The 23,912-nt window shown below is 37.6% G+C and overlaps 1 protein-coding gene across 1 annotated transcript in view; it reads left to right on the top strand.

Moving 5' to 3' along the window:
- Nucleotides 1–23,912, top strand: part of C2H8orf34 (chromosome 2 C8orf34 homolog) — a 170,844-nt gene that overhangs the window by 51,806 nt on the left and 95,126 nt on the right. Inside the window, exons 5-7 of the mRNA XM_064442579.1 lie at nt 4,653–4,681; nt 11,372–11,541; nt 16,693–16,859. Coding sequence (XP_064298649.1) covers nt 4,653–4,681; nt 11,372–11,541; nt 16,693–16,859 — 366 coding nt within the window. The remainder of the gene's footprint in view (nt 1–4,652; nt 4,682–11,371; nt 11,542–16,692; nt 16,860–23,912) is intronic.

Here is a 23,912-nt window from a genome sequence, read left to right as displayed (position 1 = left end):
TTAGATAAGCTCAATCAAACCTTTAAGGAAGATAATTTTATCTCAGTACTGCAGCTGTTATCCGATACTGCCTTTGCTTATAAAATCCATTTGCTTTTAGTGTGATGTATGAGTAATAATACAAAATAATGATATTTTCTGAGATTGAAATAGGAAGAATGTGAACATAATTATTGCTATTCAATTATAAAGCAGGGCTTATATGGCTGGGACATCACTGTTACTTCAGTCATAAGTATCTTTTCCCTACAGATGTTAAATTTTAATTACCTTTGTGGAGGTATTTTGCCATTCTGATATAGCCTACTCTAAATTCCAGGATTAGAGTCTCTTTTCTGGAACAGTATTTGGCTTGCTAAAACTTCCCCTAATGCTACTGCAGAACTGGGGTTTGTATGACTGTCATCTCATATACAGTACTTTCTAGTTCTTAGAAGGGGGTTGGCATTCAGGGGGTAGGAGAAGGGTGAGCTATGACTCTGTCCTAGGCTACTGGCCACTGTGGGCTACCCATCTACCACACAGTGTACACCTTTCCCTAAAATCAAGAGTTCTGAAAGACTCTGCAGTGTTGATTATTGTCTCTGAGATGACCTTGGCCTAGGAGAGTTTCTGGGTCATAATTGGTGGGTACTTTGCATTTTGTTTCTATTTCCCTAATTTATTACTCAGCAAACCTACCTGTATTCTCCATTGGAGCCACTCAGAAAATTGGATATAGAAATGCTGCAAGTCTAAAGCACAGATTCTTTTGCTGGAGATTAATAATTTTTATCTTTTTTAAAGCCATCATGGGGAGGAGAGATTAAATACGTGTTTCCTAGATAGTGACTATAGTGATGTACAGTGTGCTGATATGTTAATGTGTGGTGCCTTGTAGATGACGCTGTTTCCCTTGTTCTTATATGGCTAGACATTGGGAGGAATATAATCCTAATTCAAGATGGATAGTGCTGCAGACACTTGATACATAGTTGTTTAATAATATAAAGACATATGCTCCTCATTGCCAAGAACTCTGAGGTTTCAATTCAATATGCCTTCACAGAAAAATCTGAGTTACTACTGGAGGAAATATGTCTAATTTTGAAAGTTATAAAATTACTCAATGTAAGTAAAGGAAATAATACAGAATGTCTATTGTGACAGTCAATGACAAATCTGTTACAAAGTTCCTATACAGAAATGACTGAGCTGGTTTGGTTCTTGTGTACGTATTTTCTGGGGGAAATGCTTTGTTTGGTGCAACCAGAACAATCATTTTATGTCATTTATAATCCAAGTATGGTGTGAAATAAATAATTTCAATTTACTTTGTGTTTAATACGTGGTGCAAACAGGCACAGAGGCTAGAATTTACTATGCTGCCAGCTGCAGTATGGCAAAAGGGTTTTGCCATGGGAAATGCAAGTACATCTGAGATGGCCTGTCCCATCAGTGAGGGAACATATGCTTCCCCTGATTTACAATGGATAGGAGAATGCGTTGGGACAGTTAACTGCCAGGCAGTTGATATATGATACAGTATTCCTGTGTTCATGCTCAAAGCTGCAGTATTAATAATGGTAGATTAATAAAGCTGTTTCTGTCCTGGAGTTTGTTACAGAACTTGTGATGCTCTGTGAGGTTGACAGTCCAGCCATCCACAAGTTCCCTGGCCTAGACTGATCCTACGAATGTATTTTGTCGAGTTAGTCAGAGTTGCATAGGAGTTGTCTTAGTATGTCTTAAACTCTGTATGTCAAATCCAGAAGGCTTTGTTTGGCGAGTAGGGAAACTGGCTATTGGGAGCTCTGTGGCCATCTTCTGGATGTTTAGGAAAATGCATAAACTGTTTGTTCCCATTGAGCTGAATAATGGTAGTCTGGCATACATTATAGTAGTAGCATGTTATTTTCTTACGACTTCTATAATTATTTAAGGACCACAAATAAAAGCAAAATGTTTCTGAAGCTTCGTTGTTATCAGAACACCTGTTCTATCATTTCAGGTGTGTGTAGCATATGAAGATAGTGCAAGTTTTTAAGCTACTGTAAAGCTCATCAGGAAAAATGTAGCAGACAGGGATTTTATGACTTGCCATTTCAAAAAGATGTGAACTCATATGGTGCCTACTGTTTTGAAAATTAGTTTTATGCTGTTGAATTGAGAGCATCCAAGTCTAAAGATCACTCTTCAAAGAGGAATAACGTCACTGAGTGGAGAGGCGTTAGGGACTGGATTAGTTGTATCCAGTTGTAATTGTTGCAGGAGAGCAGCAACAAATAAAACTCTTCTGCTACGAATTGCTCATGAAAGAGCTAGGCACTTTTAAGACTCATGGAACTGTTGTTAACAACGTTTCCTTTGAAAGAAAGTTCATTTCCTGGTAAGCTAGAAATTAAGCAGAATGTCCTAAGCAGAAAGTCTTTTCTTTACCGTGAAAGATACTCATTCTAGACTTAAAAGGCATTTTATTTCATTAAAACACATTGCAGGTACATTTTGGGAGGTGGCTTTTTCAACAAAGATGATGCTATAATGCTGTAATGATCATGATCTTTATTTCTTCATTCTTACCGTTGTGCTGCTGCAGGTTGCCAAAGGGATAGAAGATTTGGAACAGAAATCTAAGATAATCTTGTAAAGAATGTTTTGTATATGTATGGGCAATTTAATAATCCATGCTGATTTAAAAAAAAAAGGCATGACAAACAACTGGTTTAATATTTTAGGTATTTAAAAAAAATGTAAGGTACAGGCCTAATACAGTGAGATATGCTTTGGGGCAATCTGCTTAATGTAGGCATAATAATAGTAATTAAAGTACAATAAATACTAATAAGTTGTGTTATTATTACATTGTCTGGTAGTCATGTTTCATTTAATCCTACCGTGCCAGACCTTTCCTGCAATTAGAGAGTACCTTGTTCTTCCAGTTCTCTTCAAAAACCAAGATACTGGCAGGATAAAAGTGTTCCAGTTGAGAGCGGCTGTGCCAGCATGAACAGCCCCTCTCCAGATTTGTTGCTGATCAGAGATGGCAGTAGTTGTGGCTGTGGAGCATTTCTGAAGGACTGTGAAAGCATGTTCAGACCAATTACTTTATTGTTCCAGCACCCTTACAGCACAGAGTCATTACCCTCAAAAGCAGAGACAAGTGCCCTGAATCTGTCTGTGTAGTTCACCAGACAGCTGAGTGGGCTGGGTACTTGTGATGCCTGATCAAAATTCAGCACCCTTAATTACTTGTAAAAGGGAGGATTTTTAAAGACATAAAATTGGCAGTTAGGTGCCTAATTCCTGCTCTAAATCTTATGTGTGAGCCTTAGCTGCTGGTGGCAAGCAAACTTCTCACCCTGTTAGTTGGAACACTGCACTTTCTCATTGTAAAAAGAAAGAATGGTAGGACTACTGTATAGTTGTCAATTATAGTATGATATAAAACTATGGCAAATTTTGTCTGTGAGAAACAGCGCTGTGAGAGAAAGGGTAAAGCCGTGCTTCTTTATTTCTGAAGGATTTGCCTTTGACATCAGAAGACCTTCCCCAATAAAGGGAGGAGAACTTTTTCAACAGTCCCTTTCTTGTCCACTGCTCAGTGACTTGAGGCAGAGCAATGGTGAAGCAGCCCTAAAACCTTCCATTCTCTACATTCACTGTCCTGCAGAGTCAGGCGTTAAATGCTTTAAGCAATAACATCTCTTGCATTTCTTGGAAGAAGTTGTCTTCATAACATATGAATTGGAAAACAAGTTTCAAGTGTGTGTTCTTCCTATGCATGGGTACTTCTCCACTTTATTTTCACCACCAGGAGATGCTTTTCTTTGGTTTTTGAATTGAAGTTCTAACCTGGAAATGCTTCTTATCAAACCTCATAGGAACGTGGGAAATGATTTTCTTTCAGTACATCAGAATTTTCAAAATGATAGTATTAAACGTATGATTACTTGATATCTCCATGTGATAGGACTGAGGTGTGTGGATGTGTTGGAAATTTTGAGACCAGCTGTGCATATTTAACGTGCTACAGGATAGTCTTAATTAAAAGAGTTAGATGACATGATGGAAGCAAGCATAGGAAAGCCTCATCTATGCATCAGCAGAAGTGACAAGAGCAAAGAAACAAGTTCTTCTTAAGGCGGTTTATAAAAACTGTTTTGCATTCTATTGTGAATTTTTACTTTGCAATTTTCCTCTCTTCAAATTCCATCTCTCTTCACAGAATCATTCCTACACTGAACCATAGAGAAGAAGAGAGAAGGCTCACGTCCACGTTGCCCTGTAGTTGCAGCATAATGTTATGCATGCTGGTCAGGGCAAGATTTGCATAATAAGGTGTCCATATGTAAATATTATATTGCTGGTTTAATTTTAGATAGCAGGTAGAAGTATACTTAAGCTTGTTGTCACTTTACTGGCACATCTGCTGTTACCATTTCCATAGGTTTTTGAAAACTCATTTTGCTAATATTGCAGCTGAGGAAAGTTAAAGTATGTTGTTTCCAGGCAATTTCACTAATGGAATAAAATATGATACGTTGTATGGTACAGCAGTGCGCAGAGAACAATATGTAAACTTTTCAGATTACACCTTGCTTTTACTTACAGTAGTAAAAGACATTTATAGAAAGAATATTTATAAATACTTTTTTAATCTGTTTTGTTTTCAGGCATTGCTATTTCGGATGAACTTGATAAGGTAAGATTCACTGTATGCCTAATGAACAGTACAAAAAGACAGGTGATTGTAATAATTTTAGTCAATGAGAGCTGCATCTCCCTGTCCTGGTGTACGCACTTCAGTTCTATTGGGTTGAGAGGAAGTTTGGGTATGGAAAGCTATATAGGTAAATACATTATATGCTGATATATTAAAAGTTGGCGCTGTCAACTATGGAAAAAAAAATCTTGCTGAGTTTAAGAGAATCTTAATGAGGCCATGGAAATGCTTTTGATCTTGATACCATCTTTGCTTAATATAGTCTGTTGGGTTAGTTTGTGTACATTTGTGTATGTTTGGAAACATTTAGGTTTAAATATCCATAATCTCAGCAGTGAAAAGCAGTACGCTTCTAGTGCCAAAAATCTTGGGTTGTGTTTGTGGTGTCAGAAACCATTGCTATCTGGGAAATAGGATCAAAAGAGATGGGAATAAAACCTAATATATGAGACAATTTTAAAAATAACTTTGTTTTCTCTTGGTAAAATGAGGCACGAGCATTTCAGACACAAGTGCGAATAAAATATCTCCACTGGGTTTTCCAGGAAAGGCCAGTTAGACAGGATTGATCACTGTTACCATGCAGTAATGTGCACATGGGGCTGCTGTCATTTCAAAACCATGGCCTTTACTTATCATTTTCCCCTTGATCTTGCTTTATTTTGTTGTTCATATTAGGAGTATAACAGTATCTAAATCTTCCTTCCTACTATTTCCTTAACTGTCCTCAGAAGTCATAAGAAATACAATTAGAAAGTCCTTCCATTAGGACCTTTACCTTTAAGAATTACCTTTAAGAATACTTAAGAACAACTCCATTTGGTTTTGTTTGTTAGAAAAAACATACGAAATATTGTTCATGGGAGGAAAAACCACTTTGGGCTAGAGCCTGTTATCATGTACTTTTTACATATATTTTTTAGGAGATACTTCTGTGTTAATTTTTTTAAAACAGTGATAGATTATTGTTCAAAAACATTCATATTTTTAAAATATAATTATTCAGTATAAAAATTAAGATGGGGAACATCTTTGGTAAATTTCCTCAGGATCAAGTCTGAGCAGAGTTAATTTTCTTTATTGTTTATCATTTAAAATTGGAAGGTGCTGGGTTTTTTAAAATAAAACTTGACATTATGGTATGTATATTCAATAGCAAACATTACCTGACAATTTACAAGACTGCATCTGCTTTGACATCTGTTTCTGATGAGGACAGGTGAATTGAAAATCAAAAGTTATTTGGAAAACAAATAAAAAACCAAACAATAAAGCTCTTTGTGCTTCCTTTGTGCAGCATTGCTCAACAGGCTTCCAGGAGAAGCACAATTTTTTTTTCTTCGTGGGCTTTAGTGAACTTTAGAACTTAACTTCTATCACTTGTTTTACCCCTTAAAGATTTTTAATGGACATAAAGACTAGTTTTGTGATAAGAAATTAAGCATAGGCTGGACAGTTCTATGGAATCCTGCCTCTTAGGAATGATCCCTTACAGGACCTAATTCCTGAAATGTTCCTGTGACTTATTTCTAAGTGTATTATTTGGCTTGGGCCAAAAGTAACCAAAGACTACCTGATAATGTTTACCATTAGACAGAATTTGGTTCCATTTCACTGGTGCATGTTCCCAGGCGATGTGTATTTTTCAGGTATAAAAGTAGGCAAGTTCATTGTAACTCCTTTCCCAGAAACACATGCTGATACTACAGTTTCTTTATCTAGGCTGTGGCAGCACAATCAGTTTTGAAACCGCATTCAGCTGTGGTTTGGATTAACCATTTAACCCTTCAGGTACATGTCACAGGTCAAACAAATTTGGCATTGGATTCTGTTATAGCATTGGCATTATACAGATGTCATGAGAGACATAAAACTAAACACAATAATAAATTCTTCTATATGTTTTTCCTTGCTTTATTTTCCCAACAACTGGGAACATTCTTGGGGATTAGGACAGAGCCCATAATCCTGCTGCTTCATCTGTGTTTTAGACTACGAATTTGGAGGCAACAGAGAATGCATGTGTATGTTTATTTTTGTTTCTCCTCATGTAAGTATTTTTCAAAAAATTAATTTTTTCTGGCTGCAGTAACCTCTAGCTGCCTTTGTCAGGGGAGCACTTGATCAGTATTGTTGGTTGATGTAGCTCTTCTTCCAAGTAATCCAGTTAATTAGTTAGTTGCTTAGTTACTTGAGCATTTGGATTTGGAAAGCCAGTTTGCTCTGAATTACAATCACTTTTGTGGAAGGGTGTTTCATTAACAGTTTCTTGTCAAATATCTGCTATTATTAGCTTTGTGCCGGGACTTAGGGCTTCAGTCCAATACAGAGGTAGAGAAAATACTGACAGACAAGGTCAGTCAAAATGGAAGCTTTCAGTTTGACATAGTCTAATAAGATTTCAGAGTTCACTGATGTAATTGTGAAAAAAAATTCCTAAGATTACTGCAATTAAAACAGATTTATTGTATAGATTCCCTCTTTTTAAATCTCATTTACTTCAGACTTGCAGAGTTTGGTGTTCAGTCTCTTGATGATTCAGAGTGTGCCTCTAGGCCATGGAAGGTATGTAAGGAAAGAAAATGAGACGGGGTGCCTTGTGACACTCAGATTTGATGGCTGAAGTGCAGAGTTAGTATAATACAAATTTCTGAATTGACTCAACCTCCTTACCACTGCACAGAAACTATGCATGAAAGTGTGTGGTTTCTAAAGCTTCTCAATAATGTGAAGAATTTTATGTACACATACAAGAAGTTGAGCTAGGATGTTAGCCTTTTGGTGAAATTCACAGAATTATAGTTTGATTAAAAAAATCATAGAGGAAAACCCACTGAGTTCACTGTGAGTTTCAGGATTTTTCCTAAGTCTGTTAGGGCACTTCCCTGGGAAGTGGAAGTTCAAATTCATGCAGAAGTATAGACTAGCCAAACTACTGAAGCTCCAATGTCCAATGAGAATGCTTTGACCATGGGGCTACTGATGATGCGCCTCCTCTAGGATTTGCTGCTGCTGGAAGACCCTACTTGTGTTTATGTCACAAAATAAACTGTAATATATGTTGCACTGTAGCATGTCTACATTGTAAGATGTGTTGGGGCAGAATGTAGTGAGGATGCTACAGTGCAGAAATAGGTTTAAAATGGGTTTATATGATTGTTCCCCTTTCAGCAATATATTTGAACCATTCCGTGCAAAATAAGGAGTCACACCCTTTTCCTCTTGCCACAGTAGAAGACTGAGTAAAATAAAATAATTCTAAAGCAATTTGAAAGGAGGCAGGGGAAGGTTTATTCATCTTCTGGCTTTTGATTGAATTGCTAATAGTGACCTGTAGCTCCACTACATGAATCTTAAGTAAAGCTCCAATCCACAGAATGTCACATAATCCCAATAATCTCAACTATTTAAGAAGAAAATATTTCTAGTCTTAGTATTTGCAGTTGAAAAAAACCAGACAAATGCTTGGAAAATATTTGCTAAGTGTTCTTTAGAGAATCTAAGGTCCTGTCATAACATTGTGAAATTTGTCTGGAATTCCCAACGATGTCTTTCATTCACTTTAAAAATCAATAATGGGAGACAGCTAAGTGTTAGAGATCTGGAATCAGACTGAAGTGAAGATGATCTAATAACTCGTAACAGATTCTGATCCTTAAGGTTAATATTAAATTTTTTTGTCTATGCTGTGTCTAGGGCATACTTTCTTCTTACATGTAGTATTACTACAATGAACACAGGTTATAATTAATAAAATAAAAGAAACAACTACTCTAAGTCATAAAATTAAACAAATTTCTGCTCACCCAAAAGTTTTTCACACTATGGAGCTTCCCTCAAAATCCGTATCAGAAATTAGAATTACTGAGCTTTTTAAACTCTGCTCAACTATATGGATACACAAATGATGTGCTCCCTGGTAGGGGTTGCACACTGCAAACACATCTCAGCCCAATGTGAAGATGAGATTCAGCTGTCCTCCAGCCTTTCCCTTCTTCTCCTGCTCTCCATAAAAAGGAAGCTCAAGTGTGTCAAGTTGGTAGCCACTGATGTGTGTAAAAAGTGAACGACACCTGGACTACCCCATAAAATAATCCTCTAGATCCATTTAGTGCAGATATAAATACCTACCTGTCCTGAAAATATTTCTGTGTACACTAATGTTACTGTCAATCTCTTCTGTTATACGTGAGGGAATATAAAATGGAAATCAGTCAGGATTCTCAGGTTTCTATTTAAAAAAAAAGGACAACAAACAAAACCTATGAAAACTTGTTTGAGAACAGGATACTTCATCTGAATTTATTGAAGGTTTTAAAACAAGGTGCCAGCTAAACTTTCTGGTATTCTCAATAGAGCTGTCTCTGAGTCTTCATTTACTGTTTTCACTGTGGCTTCTTATATAGTTGAAAGGAGGAAAATAAATTAGGTCACTGAAAATGCAGTGTAATAATCTAACAAGATTCAAAAAGGAAAGCAAGGTGAAAAAGTGAGGAAAAGCATGACTATGTAATGTAAATTACATTTCTATTAAGTAAAATATGAAAGTGCTACTTTAATCCGTAAAATGTCTAGAAAAGAAATCAGCATAACAAGGATAGACACAGGATTCATGGTTTACTTATTCATATGCTGATAGTGCAGTGTGCAGTGTCAGGAAAAACTTGTGTACTGAAAAAAGGGCAAATTTTTAGGTGCCTTTCGTTTTCACTTAAGGGACTGAAAGCTTTTAGGAAGATTAACTCTGCAGGTTGTTGCAAGTTTAACAAGTTTTGGCAACCTTTTTTTATTAATTATTAGAAATTATCCTAGGGAGAAAGTGGCTAGAGTAGCAGGAATAAACCTTAGAAGGAGCCAAATAGTTCTTATTTAAACTACTGTAGGCACTTTGTGTAATGACAGCATTGTGGGCAGTGGAATATCTTTTTTCCTAGCTCATAGGCATATGATGGTAGTCATACCTGTGACATGTTACGCCTGTCAAGTGACCAGAGGCCACTGTCATCTAGTCTACATGACCTGACTATGACACAGCACCAGACAGATGCACAAAATATATATTTGTAAGTACGTAAAAGAAAGATGCCAGAGGTTAGGTATTCTAAAACCTCTGAAGCCGTGATGTTTTCCTCAGATTTCTCTCTTCTGTTTTGTCTGCATTCCATTTTCAGTGGTCCTACTGTGTCTTGTCAACCTTGCAGAAAACAGACATTGTGTGAAAAGTGTATTAGACAAGTGATGGAGAACTCTGGACAGAAGTATGGAGATTAGAGTGTGGTAATACACTCACAGGCACATTGCAGAAGGCAGAACAAAAGAACAAGGGGGAATGAGTCTAATCCAGGGTCTGGGTCATATTTGGCTCTGCCAAGATGGAAGCTCTTGGAGTTCTGCTGAGCAAAATTACAGCATCTAGTGGGAGCAGGGTAAAGATATTAGTATGAAAGAAGTTTGCAGACCTTTTTTGTTTGTTTTGTTTCAGTAGAGGCCTCTACTTTAAACTGTGCTTTTACCATATCTGTGTCCATTAGGAAGACACTTTTAAAATGGTTTGTTTTTAGGAAGATGAGAAAATGTGGTTGCTAGGCTAGGTAATTACTGTGCTGTACTTTTTCCAGATGCTCTTTGTTTGGAAAACATTGTTTTCTGGCAGGAATATTTATTTGGACTCTGAGCTAGGTAACAGCCAAGGATTTGTTTTCCTAAAAATTTATCTCATTAAAGGATAGGAATAAAATATATATCTCCTAATTAGGAACACTGTATTTGAAATGTCTTTGCTAGCCTTGAAAAGAGTTTAATTAAAGCAAAATAAATATTCCTATCCTGTCTTTTCATGGCTTTTTTTTTGCATACATTCTTGTTTTTTAGTTTGACTGTACTGTTGTACATGACCCTTTATCTACAACTATTCTGGTAAAACTGAGAACAGAAATACTCACCACTTCAGAACAGCTTTTTCACACAATTTTTGAGGACAATTTGTTTCATTGATCTAAATTCCTAATATAATGATGATCGCTATTGTTTTGAATATTCCAGTTGGATTTTACTTGCTTCGTGTAATCCTCTCCAGCTTTTTCCAGTAAGTGGTTAAAAATATGAGTACTGGTTTCAGAAATGCATTTTATTAAAATGTTAATACCGTTTTCAGAACTGAAAGATACATTATGTAAATCCCAGCAGGGTTATTTTTAAAATGCCAAATGCAGATGTATTTATTAGTTTTGCATTAATTTATAATGCAAATAAGAGTGATGCTATTAATCTACAACAGTCTCTCGGTTGGGGTGTTCATTATACAAGTGACCTCATCTGTTGCTTAGCAGAACTGACACAGTACTGGTTTTGAGAGCTGTGCATTTATTAAAAAAGATGTCTAATTTTTCAAGTTGATACCCCAGTTTTCTACTATTGCTATTGAAAAGTAAAATAAGAGACATTTGAGGCATCGGGGTGGGCAAATCTGTCTTGGAATTTTGTTAATGGGAATCTTTCATTAGTCCATGATTGATTCTGGGTATTTTGTAGCCCTCTGAAATTATAATGCACTGTACTGATTTTGTACTTTTGTAATGAATAGTTTTATTTTCTTCTTCTCTTCTTATTTACATGTGTGGTTGAGAACAAGCAGTGCAGTGTTTCTGGGTGTTTTTTTTTTCTCTTCAGGACACAACAGGTTTTAACACCCCCCTTCTCAGACCTCGTGTGATTGGAGAATGGATTGGTCGTGAAGAGAACGATGCTGACCCCCTAGCTGCTGAGATGCTGCAGCCACCAATACCAAGAAATAAAAATGAGCAGTGGGACAGTGAGGATAGCAGCAGTCCTGGAGGAAGGTGGGATTTTGGTTCTGCCCAGATATTTTATAATTTCTGAAGTGGATCTGTCTTTGTAACACTCCGGTTCTGAGAACAGAGTGCAGGGCTATTAAATTGCTGCACCATAGTGTGGCACCATCCAGAATAAATGGAAGATATTAATATGTGAGTGGTTTCTTCTCATGCTTTTTTATATGTGATTAGCTTTATACTAATTTGCAATCCCATGGTTTTATCCCCACGTATAAAACTAAGTGTATGTTGACAAGATTGGGGCCCATTGTGTAATTATTTTGTGATGTATCACTTAATTCAGATGCTTCAAACCCTTCTGCCTTTCAGCAGTTGGTAGCAGCTGTTTGTTAATCTCCTTGACACTTTAGTGATAAATCTGTTTCTTCTCATTTAAAGGAAAGCTAGACAAGGGAAACAGTATCTATGTTATTTTTAACAGGACTTCCAAATTAATCTTCGGTTCTTATATTTAAAGTCTTGGTGTTCATAACAATTCTTGGAGAGAAAATTGTATTCTCTGCAGTTAATAACTTCTGACAATTTATTGCACTTGACTGAGGGTGGGACAGCATGCTTATTTGTTAATGTGCTTCAGCTACATGGAAGAGATTATAATTTTTCAATATTTTTTTCTTAAGAGTAAAGCTTGGACATTGCCTCTGTTAATTGCCTTAAACACCTACAGTTCTCCCTCAGCCCTGTAGCCTTTCTCCTTGGTTTTAACTAGTACTCTGACTGCAGCAGACACCTTTTTTTCCTCTCTTATGAAGGCAGAAACTCTCTGCCTTCCCTTTGAAAAGGTTTAAGGTATTATCATAGAATCATAGAGTATCTCAAGTTGGAAGGGACCTATAAGGATCATCGACTCCAACTCCTTGCTCCTCACAGGACTACCTAAAATTAAGCCATATGACTAAGAGCATCATCCAGACACGCCTTGAGATCTGACAGGCTTGGTGCCGTGACCACTTCCCTGGGGAGCCTGTTCCAATGATGGACCACCCTCTCGGTGAAGAACCTTTTCCTAACCTCCAGTCTGAACTTCCCCTAACGCAGCTTCATTCCATTTCTTCGTGTCCTGTCGCTGGTCCCCAGTGCAGCATGGAGGGGGACAATCGTCTCCCTTCACTGGCTAGCTATGCTGTGCTTAATGCGCCCCGGGGCACAGGTGGCCCTTCTGGCTGCCAGGGCACACTGTTAACTCATATTCAACTTGCCATCACCCCAAACCCCCTGATCTCTTTCTGTGGTACTGCTCTCCAGCCTCTCATCCCCCAGTTTGAATTGTGAATCTTCTTTCGTGATGTCCTCCATGCACCTTCTACATGGCAATTCACCTCCCTGAAACAGAGAAACTAGTCTGTCACTTGCTGTACTCTTACAGGCTGAATTCATTAACTTTCCTCACATGTTGGGAATGTTTGTTACCCGTAAGCACTTTTTTCTTCTTTTAATTAGATTATTGTGGGGGAAGCTGTAAGTACTACTATTTCAAAGAAGTAGGAACATGTAGTAATGATCCCTCAGCCAGACGTTGGACTGGGACCAACAGAACTCAGACACTGGGTCTCTCCAGTGCAGTTCCTGGCACTGTAGCTTGATTGTGAGGGCCTGGTTTCTTTTTTCTTATTCAGCACTCCAATAAAGACAGTGAATCAAGGTCTGTTCCATGTTGCAGAGCAAATTGAGGATATTGTATCCTTTCTGTCAATAAGAAGGAGCAGAAATAAGCATCTCTGGTCTCTAGATGGGAGCAAAGAGGTTTAGTTCTGAGTAACAAAGATGATTCAAAGCAGCATATTTTTCTCTTTGTAGAGGGTGGTACAAGCTGTGAGAAACCTCACAGCTAACGCTATAATTAAAAAATGTGATGAATGGCTTTGAGAATAGCATTTGAGAGGTCTTGTTGAGTATCATGACAAAATCACATTGCCTGGTGAAATAAGGAGAATATGGGGTACTTGATGCCAGGAGAGACTCATGGGATGTTGATATCTCTAGTTTTTAGGTGCAGTAAGTGTTGAAGACCTGTTAGAAAATATGTATCGTTAAGTGGGAATACTGATTTTCAGTGGAAATGAATAACTATTAAATTACATTCAGCATATGGATTTACATTTGGATGACTGATTTTTTGTCTGGGATAATTCTTTGCTTCATTAGCATTTCATCAGCTTTTGTAAGGTATTTATAAAAGGCATGTTTGCAGTGTTGCAAAATAATCATAAAATCACAGAACTTCAAGATAGAGGTGATACTGAAATTGATGCTACCTATATATGGAAGTTTGAGAAACCTGTATTGATCAAGGCTACTCTGAATCTTTAATAATAGTTCACTAATAACAGGCAATTTCTTCAAGGTCTGATTCAGTGTTACTGGGAATTAAAGTACTATTAGCAGAATTTGGAATTGACTATATACCAAGTGCATGATACAAGTAATAGGTAATAATAATTTAGTTTTAGTGTAGCATATATCTAGGTCATCCAAAAGTAGTGGGAATAGTATGGGGTTTATGAGATTAAAAGAGATTAAGTGAATTTGTTATCAGTTGTAAAGAATTTTTGGCTACCTCATCTGTATTTCATTCATCTACGTCATAGTTCGTGTAACCTAAAATCAGTTACACTTTTCACCTGGCAACTGAAAGAGGGAGCAATTTGAAATTCATATTAAATGATTCCTGTTATATCTTGTTAAATTTGATATAAGAAATCTTTAATAAGAAGTGATAGTTGATTGATCACTTATTACCAGGATTTATATGATAAACCAGCAAACTTTCAAAACTAATCCTAATCTTCAGTTACAGCATAAAAACAGGAAAGTGAAAACTGTAATTGTCCCATTATTTCCAGGCAATATGTTTTCTATTCTCTATCACTAAACATAAGGAAATACTACATAAATGAAATACTATATAAATATCCAGAGGATTAGGTATTGACAGATCAGTGGTAGAGTAATTGCCATCAGTGTCGTGTGACTCCCTCTCTCTGTATTGAGTTCATGGACCGTAGTGTACAAGTTTGGGTTTTGTTTGGTGGAAGCAGAGGCCTTGGGTCCTTACACATTTGTAGCATTCTATAGGGGACTGAATGCAGAGAACAGCATAGTCCTATGGACCACTGGTCTGTCGATAATATGCCCATTTTCAATATTGGTCTTTTCAGCATAACACAGATTTTAGTGAATACACATAGTACATGGTATTTGGGAATCCGTGAGTTGTCTGCTTTTTCTGTCTTTGCAACCATGAACCTCACTTTTTGTTCCATTCAGCAGTGGACAGTGGGAAAGAGCCACTATTTCCTCCTTAAAAAACATATATTTCTGTGATGATGTGCAACGGAAGCACACGTGATGTATATCTGAAAGCCAGGCCCAGTTATTTAAAAAAAAGGAGAGAAATTAATTTTGAGCAGCTGACAGGACAAGTTTCACTACTACTATGACTAAGAAAGATACTGTAGCCAGTCTGATGTAGCTGTATTAGTGATGTCTTGTCAAACTGATGAAGGGTCACGTTTTTGCCATTAATATTCTGGATCGCTACAGAGCAAAGATTGTATTCGTCACTGTGTTTGTACTGCTATCTGTTGCTGCTGTAAGGGAGCAAGGTATGGTATTAATATGTGATAAGAGACCACATAAAAGGGCTGATGGCAATCCTGCTGGTACCAACCTCATCTTTCAGAAATTCAAACACTGTGAAAATAGGATTAAGCTCATTTCCAAGTCATTGTTAATAGTTTTCTACATGAAAAATTGCTTAGAGAAATTCCGAGAAGAAGCAAGGCTCTTGGGAAGCTTCCTCGAGGGATAAACTTAAAGCCTATTTTTCATCTCCAAGGTCCACTTTGTTGTATTAGTGTTCATCTTTGCAGTGGGAAACGAACTCTCATTGATTATTGTCATGGTTTAGCCCCAGTCAGCAACCAAGCACCATGCAGCCGCTCACTCCCTCCCTCCCAGTGGGACGGGGGAGAGAATCAGAAGAGTAAAAGTGAGGTAACTCATGGTTTGAGATAAAGACAGTTTAATAGGTAAAGCAGAAACTGCGCGCGGAAGCAAAGCGAAACAAGGAATTCATTCACCACTTCCCATGGGCAGGCAGGTGTTCAGCCATCTCCAGGAAAGCTGGGCTCCATCATGCGTAACGGTTACTTGGGAAGACAAACGCCATTACTCCAAAATGTCCCCCCTTCCTTCTTATTCCCCAGCTTTATATGCTGAGCATGATGTCATAGGGTATGGAATATCCCATTGGTCAGTTTGGGTCAGCTGTCCCCCTGTGTCCTCTCCCAGCTTCTTGTGCACCCAGCAGAGCATGGGGAGCTGAAAAAGTCCTTGACCAGTGTAAGTGCTACTTAGCAACAACTAAAACATCTCCACGTTATCACCGCTGTTTCCAGCAAAAATCCAAAACATAGTCCCATACTAACTACTACAAAGAAATTTAACTCTATCCCAGCTGAAACCAGGACAGTTATACTAAATTTCAAACATTTGCAACAGATCAACAGATCTGCCTTCGTGCAACAGGCTGTAAGACAGTCTGAGGTGTTGCTGATACCCTCATGTGGGGCACCAAACTTCTGTCCTGTTGTATTTATCTTGATATTGTAAGGAATCAGAAATTGCTAACTGTAGCAAGTCCTGCCTTAGACCCTTCTGCTAACTGCTCTGCAGTTCCAGCTGTCTACTTAGGTTAGGAACACAAGTCAACAAACCATGAGAACTGTTATAACTATATAGTCCTTAATCCTGTGGGATTGTGGTAACATAACCACTCAAGGGAGCAGTTTTGTTCTCAGCTTTGTTGCTGTGCGATCAATGCCTTAGCAGTAATGATTAGTAATTGACATCCTGTTGTTCTATATATGTGGCTTATTTAGACTTGATTAATGCCCATAAAGGCAATGGGAAAATTCCCACTCTCATTCAATCAAAACTTTAGACAGGAACTGAAAACACAAACTGACTTATGACATCCAATGATCAGGGAATGAGTGATAACCAGCTGGTTTGTGTGACCTGGTGGCATTAACCTTCTGATCTGGAGGACATTATGGGCTACAGTAATTTGACCAAATGTGTGACGTATTTTGTAGAGAGAACCAGTAAAAGTTGTGCTTTCCTCCCTCACAGCTTAAAAATGGAGCCAAAGACCAAAGGACTAAAACAACAGCAGCAGCAACATAAGAAACTCCTGGCTGCCATGCTTTCTCAGGACTCCTTTGATTCTGCTCAAAGCACAGCTCCATCTGTAACTGAGGAAGATATTGACAATGAAGATGATGCAATGGAACTGCTGGGTAACTGCAAAAAATTATGTGTATTTTCTGATACTTTTTAAATTATAGATTAATCTAGAAAGTGTAATATCAAATCAAACATAGATTAGTTTGAATCTGCTCCCTATATTTGAAGCTAAAATATCCAGCAGCTCTGTGAAGGTTCATAGGGCTTAACTTGCAACTTTCAGGAGTGAATGTAATGAAGACTGTATTTGTGTATGAATAAACTGCTAGCTGCATCAGAATCCTATGAAATATCAAATGTTTCAGGTGCTTAAAGTAATTAATTTGATTTTCTACATAAATCACTTGCAGGTTCTACGTGGCGAATGTATTTATGTACATGGAAGAGAATCAGCTTTACTGTCTTTCATGTGGTTCTTCTTTTTCTTAGCTGTGTCATAGTTCTAACTTCAGTGGGTTTATTTGAGACTTACTAGCTACATAGCTTATGCAATGTGAATTTGTAACCTCTCCAGAGGATTTGGTTGTAATTTTCCAGTAGACTGTATTGTATGCTAAATTGCACTGTAGAAGGCTTTATGCTTACTGCTTTCTCCCTTTCCTAGAATTACTAGTTGTGAAAGGAGGGAAATTGTTGAAGAAAGTTAATTAATAGTCTCTCTTCTGCCATTTTTAAATGCTTCAGTGTAAGATGGTTACAAGGTAGTCATGGATTCCAATTTTTTTCCCAATTTTTGCTATATAGAACTTAATGTGGGATCAAAGCACAGGAAATACACAATCTGAAGATATCTCAGCATTCTTATATTTACAAATTCTATCATGAATTATTTGTTTCAGGTTGGTCCTTAATCTAAAAATCAGAAAGACGTGTGGTGCTCTACTCTGTTTCTGTTACATTTCTGTTGCTTCCTTACTACAGTCTTCATAGAATCTTAGAATTGTTGAGGTTGGAGAGGACTGCTGGAGGTACCTAGTCCAACCCCTTGCTCAAAACAATCAGCTAGAGCAGGTTGCTCTGAACATTGTTCAGTTGTTTTTCACTCCCTCCAAAGATGGAAACTCTACAAGGTCTCTGGGCAACCTGTTCCAGTGCTTGACTATGCTCATGGTAAAAAAAATGGTTTTTGCTATGCTTAAATAATTGTGAATTATTACATACTTTCTTTTTTTCAGTAGTTTTAAGTTTGATGCATGCATTTGTTTCACAGAAAGGAAGAGATAATGGGTTGGGTCACTCAGGTGTAACAGTGGGTCAATTAGTTCTTTGTGTTTGAAGAAAGTCACACTGTTTGTGACCGTGGCTTGTAGTCTTCATGGAATCAGTTGGTATTTCCAAAACTAATCCGTGGATTCCAGTGAAGGCCTTAATTAGTCTGTAGCTACATTATCTCCTTATTTCCTCCTGCAATTTACAGATCTTTCCAACTTTATCAGTGTGACATAAAAAGCAAGCTGAATGGGTGTCTTGTACTGGCATAAACTACAGGACTCCTAAAGTAGTATTCTGTGGCATCTGGAAGGTACAGTAGGTAAGTGTGTTTGTGTGTGTGATGTTATTGGGCTCATTATGTATCACATACAGAATAGAGTCTTTTGTTAACTTCTGTGGGAATAGTGAGGAAAAGGTATCCAATAGATCTGTAGGTCTTTCCTTCTGGACATTTGAATCCCTCAAGGTATCCAGAACCAGAAAGGCAGTATAAGGAAAATTTTATTTTCTAGTGTCTTGACGTTTGGGCAGAATATTATCTGTGTACAAATAAATGTTTTGGGTTTTTTTTTTAATAAGGACTTAATTGTAAGAATCCATTCTGGTTTTGTGCCATGCAAAACCTGGAACATTTTTCTCTCATGTATTTTATTGAAACTGGTAACGTTTTATACAAAATTAGCTTAAAACCAGGAAAGGTCACAAACAGGACCTCTGGTTCGGGTAGAACGTCATATAAGTGATTTTGAGGTTCTGAAGCAAAACCATGGCATATTTGACAAATAGCCATGGTTACAGTGATTATGATATCGCCATGTTATACTAACTGCCACTGGTAGAAAGTTCAATGTGCACATCTTGGTGTTGAAAGTGCTGTGCTTCTGAAAGGCTGGCTTTTATTTTAGTTCTCATTTTGCAATTTGATGACAGTATGTGTTTTATGTTTGATGTAACAGTTGGGTTACATCCTGCAGAAGTGCTCAAAACTTGAGGATATGACAAAGATTTACACAGGAAGGATGTTTTATTTTCTTTTGAAGGTAACATAAAGAACTTAAGTTTCTATTGGTGAACATAGGTATTTTTCTTTGCTATATTTTCCAGATCAGTAACTGTATGATACTGGGGTTGAATTTTTTTATTATGTTCTGCATTAATCCATTAACTGCTTTGATGCTTTTTACACTGCTTATATGCAGTATAACTAATTTCAAATCATGGCTTTCTGCCATCATTGAATTGCAGGGCATTGTTGCATATAGCTACTTGACTTGTTCCCTTTAGAGATCAGTATTGGTTGCTTATTCAGCCCTTTCTTAAAAAATTACAAACCCTCATGCTCCTAAGTCTGGATTCTGGGAAAACAAATTCTACTATTTGTAGCAGATGATTTTACTGCGTACCCTACTTGTAATGCAGGGGTTTGCAGAATACAAACTTCCATCCTGATGTGCGTTCCAGAGAATCTTTTTCAGAGTCTGGTTGATTTATTTAGGCATTAAAAGCATGAAACTGACCATAGATATATTTTCTTTTAAAAAAACCTCCTAGTACTCACACCAGAATTGTTGATGAAGGTTTAGCTAGAATGAAACATTCCAAATAGAAGAAACAATTAAGCTGTTCTACTTCTGAAGGATCCATTTCAAAAGAAGTATATGTGCAAAGATGAAAAAGAATATTATGGGGCTATATTCTCATTTCAGTTATCACTCTGTGTATAACATAAGATGCATAGGAAGGCCATTAACACACTGGTAACTTTCTAAGTGGGTTCAGTTATGCAGGTGGCTGAAATAGATTACTGGCAGATGACATGATAGTGGAAAGGATTTTCCTGACTTTAAAAAGCTGAGAACTGCAACTGTAAAATCACATGTATTTGTAAATGTAAAAGGGTAATGCAGTTGAGGTCTGTGACTGAAAATTATATCAAGTGGCTTGTTTTGTATACATTGTAATGCCAAGTATTGTGTTTTCTAAATCTAATCAGGAGCTGAAGTAGTTCTTTGTGAAACTCTGCAGTCCTTTTGGAATTCTGTGACATTTGGGCTTAAACTGTCTTTCGCATTTGGCTGGAGTCCATTGAGACTTTGAAATCATGTTATTCCCTCCGTATCTCACTGATGTCTGTTGGAGAGGACTGAACTGTATTTTCCCTGAAATTGCCAGGAATACTGATTGAATGGTCACCAAAGCATGACTCATTTGGTTTTAAAAAAAATCAATTGTTTGATTAAGTGTAAGAATGCCATTGTTTAAATGTATTGCTATGCATAAACATACACATGGTAAATGCATCAGGTTTTTTGTGGCACACTTGGACTTAAATATACATTCTTGAGCTTTTTACAAGAAAGATGAAAAATAAATTCCGTATAGTTCTACACAATATTGATGTTTAGTCATAATGCTCAATCACCTTTTTCTTGTTGTTGTCCAATCTTTGTGCATGCTCACAATATTAAAAATGTTACCATATGTTAATACATGCTATGCAGTAGTTAACTGTGAAGCACCACTCCAAAGATAAATGTACCCAGGAAGCTCACACAGGTGTGGTTGAAGTGAAAGGTGGTGATAACTGAAGTCCGTTTCCTGAAGGTACATTGACGCGTATGCCAGTCTGTATGATTCTGAAAACCCACCATGATTTCAATGCAAATAGTCATATATTGGAGCGACATTCAAATGTTTGCAGCATCAGGACTTGTAAAACGATCTCGTCTTTTCTTCAGAGCTGGTTTCACAGTAATAGTGGGGTTTTCTGCTCAATATAGAAATGTTAAGTGAAAGTTCAGTGATTGTCTGCATCATGTTTATTATGTGTAATTCTTGCTATGCAGTAACGAACCAGATTCTTTAAAGATAGAAATGTGCTTTAAAGTAGTAATATATTTTTAACTATTGCTATCAGGAGATACCTGATGTCTTCTGTTTTCTTTAATAACTCTTCTTCTAATCTTTAGAATTTCTATTTTCCTCAAGAGCTTTCCAAATGTTAATTACATAATAATTGTAACATCCCTGAAAGATTGGCTGGTGATATATTTACATTTTATAACAAGTGGAGATAAACAGAATTTAGTGGAGATTGTTTGTAGGATGAGACAACAACTCAGTGTCTGGTAGTCTACCCCTTATATAGTCTATACTGCTTTTCTAATAAGTCTCTGAGTGCTTTAATGAAAGGGCGTCCAATCTTCAGTGCTTTTGGTACATTTCCTCTGGTTCAACAGACATTCCTGATTTCCCTGTTTCTTAGAGGTCTTTGGCAACATGCAGGAAACAGACTCTAGACCTAATAAATTATTCTAATATTAGCAGCAGGTTGTTCCTCTTGTTGTCTCTCCCAGCTGGACAAAAACTTCTCCTCCGTTATGTGACTAGAATACATCATTTGCCAGAAGAGAGGCCACAAGGCCCTGGGAAAGATGGTATGTGAGTTGTACTACATCTTCAGAACAGTTTTCTGGCCCACAGCCTGTTTTGTTGGGGTTTAAGTAGAATGATTGTGTGGGAGAAAGCTGTGTGAATTGCTCATCATCTCCCCTTTTGCTGACTCTTCTTTTCTGGAAGCTATTGGGAAATTGGCAACACTGCCAGTGAGCATCTGCTGTGTAGTGCATGCACAAAAGCTGACGCCACTGGGAGGCAGTAGGCCTCTTCTGCATGCAGAGACTGGCTGTACTATACATTGCAAAATTTTCAGTGGCAGATGTTGCACTGGTGCAAGCATGTTACAGGTCTCCGTTAGAGGGGCACTCAGACTCCATAAGGTGTGGATTTAAATGCCTTTTTGAAGTGGAAAAAGGGGATAGCATAGAAAATCTTACATCCCTTGAGATGCTGGGAACCCTAAGTTGTGCAACATTGGACAGACCTCTAGTCGTGGCATGGTACGCAGCACAGATCCTGCCATGCTAAGGTTCACCAGCATTACAGTCCTTAGAGCTCTTAGAATTAAATAATTTAGTTTCGTTTTTCTTATAAGTAAAGAATTTGTATTGTCAAGCAAATGATGTTCACACGACAGCACGGTGGTTCACTTTTAAGATAAGACTATGCAGGCGCTGTAATCGGCAAATGCCAAGTGGGAGCTGCCTACAGTCTCCTCCCTTATGATTAGCAGGCTAACTTTATCCTGTGGCCAAGTGATGTGTGCAGCACAGCATAGCACAGCACAGACCTGCACTTGCTCGGGTCAGTTGTGTGGATCATGAACTCCTCATTGTATAATGGTCCTCAGGTTTGAATCACCAGAAAGCAGGAAACTCAGTGTAGCACAGTGGAAGATGATAAGTTTTCTCTTATGTCAGAGATAGTGATCGCTGCTTTAGCCCAAGTCATGGGAAAGTGATAACAGCAGTGTTATTTGTCTCATGTTCTTATCACTGAATGCTGACTTAGTACAGCAATAAGCATTGATGCTCTCAGATTGCAATAAGATATTTAGCAAAGTATGATCCAGCATTATTCTTCTCTCAAAAAAAATGCAAAGTTGTTCATCTTCAAAAGTCAAGTGAAATGTCCTTGCATGCATGAGTTGACTATCTGCATCACTACTGCCTTCCTAGTGAAATTTCTGAAAAAAGTTACTGTGTAGATAAATATGTAGGTGCAGCTTTTTTGGAAATTGCCATAGATCTACATGCTTCCATTTCTAATGTCTCACAGAGTGGTGGTCATAGCTTTTATGAAGCTATTTGTATTAAATTTTCTGTTTCCTTCAAATTTTAGCAGCTGAAAAGAGGAGGCATGCTCTGTATCTAAAAAAAGCACTGGTTTATTGCTGCTTTTTTTTTTCACTTGCATTACATCCCAAAGTGTGTAAAGCATTTACATACTTTTGTCCTCCTTGGTGGTTATTACTGGAGCAAAAGAAGGATTGTATTATATGGACCAGGCTTAGCATATGAACAATCATGATGTTACTGCTCTGTGAATTATATGATTAGTATGAATGAAATATCTTAAGCTTTCCTTTTGTAAGATGTAATTGACTTTCTAAGTGATAGGTATTTGACATTCAGTGGCTTTTTATTTAGGCTGATGTAGTTCATCCCAATTTGAATAGAACTATTTGATTCTAGGAAAAAATATCAATAAATGCAATTTACTGTTATCACAATTTCTAAGAGCTCTGATCTTCAGTCTTCCATTTATCTTCCATTTATATTCTTCTTCATTTATATTATCTTCTTCTATCTGTATCACAGGTGATTTCTGATAATCTTGATTACCAAGTACTTTGAAACTCCTGAAAGATTTAGTATTTGGATGGACAATGAACTGTTGCAGGCAAAAGTTCCAAAAGATGTTTTTTTCCCTCCTTGTGGGTTGTCCCCAGCAAGCAACTGAGGACCACAGAGCCCCTCGCTCATTCACTGCCCCACAGGGGTAGGGGGAGAGAATAGGAAGAGCAGAAGCAAGAACAACCGTGGGTTGAGATAAAGATAGTTTAAGAATTGAAAGAAAGAGAAGGAAGGAAGAAACCCCCAAACCTAAAACAAGTGATGCCGTAGCAATCACTCATCGCCTCCCACAAGCCGACTGATGCCTAGCCAATCCTCAGACTACAGCTAATTTGGAAAAAAGCACCGCCCAGTTTTTATTGCTGACCATGACATTATATGACCTGGAATATCCCTTTGGTCAATTCAGGTCAGCCGTCCCAGGTGTCTTCCTTCCCAGCCTTTTGCCCCCCCTGCTGTGGGGCAGAGTGAGAAACACAGAAAGCCTTGACCGCGCAAGCACCATTCAGCAATAGCTAAAAGCTTGGTGTGTTATCAGCACTGTTTTAGTCATAAATCTAAAACACAGCACCATGTGAGCTGCTATGAAGAAAATGAACTCTATCCCAGCCAGACCCAGGATATTCCATAAAGATTTTT

Source organism: Phalacrocorax carbo, chromosome 2 (genome assembly GCF_963921805.1).
Source record: "Phalacrocorax carbo chromosome 2, bPhaCar2.1, whole genome shotgun sequence".
Taxonomy (NCBI): Eukaryota; Metazoa; Chordata; class Aves; order Suliformes; family Phalacrocoracidae; genus Phalacrocorax; species Phalacrocorax carbo.
Note: the sequence above shows the minus strand (reverse complement) of the source record. Positions and strands in the feature narration are given on the sequence as shown.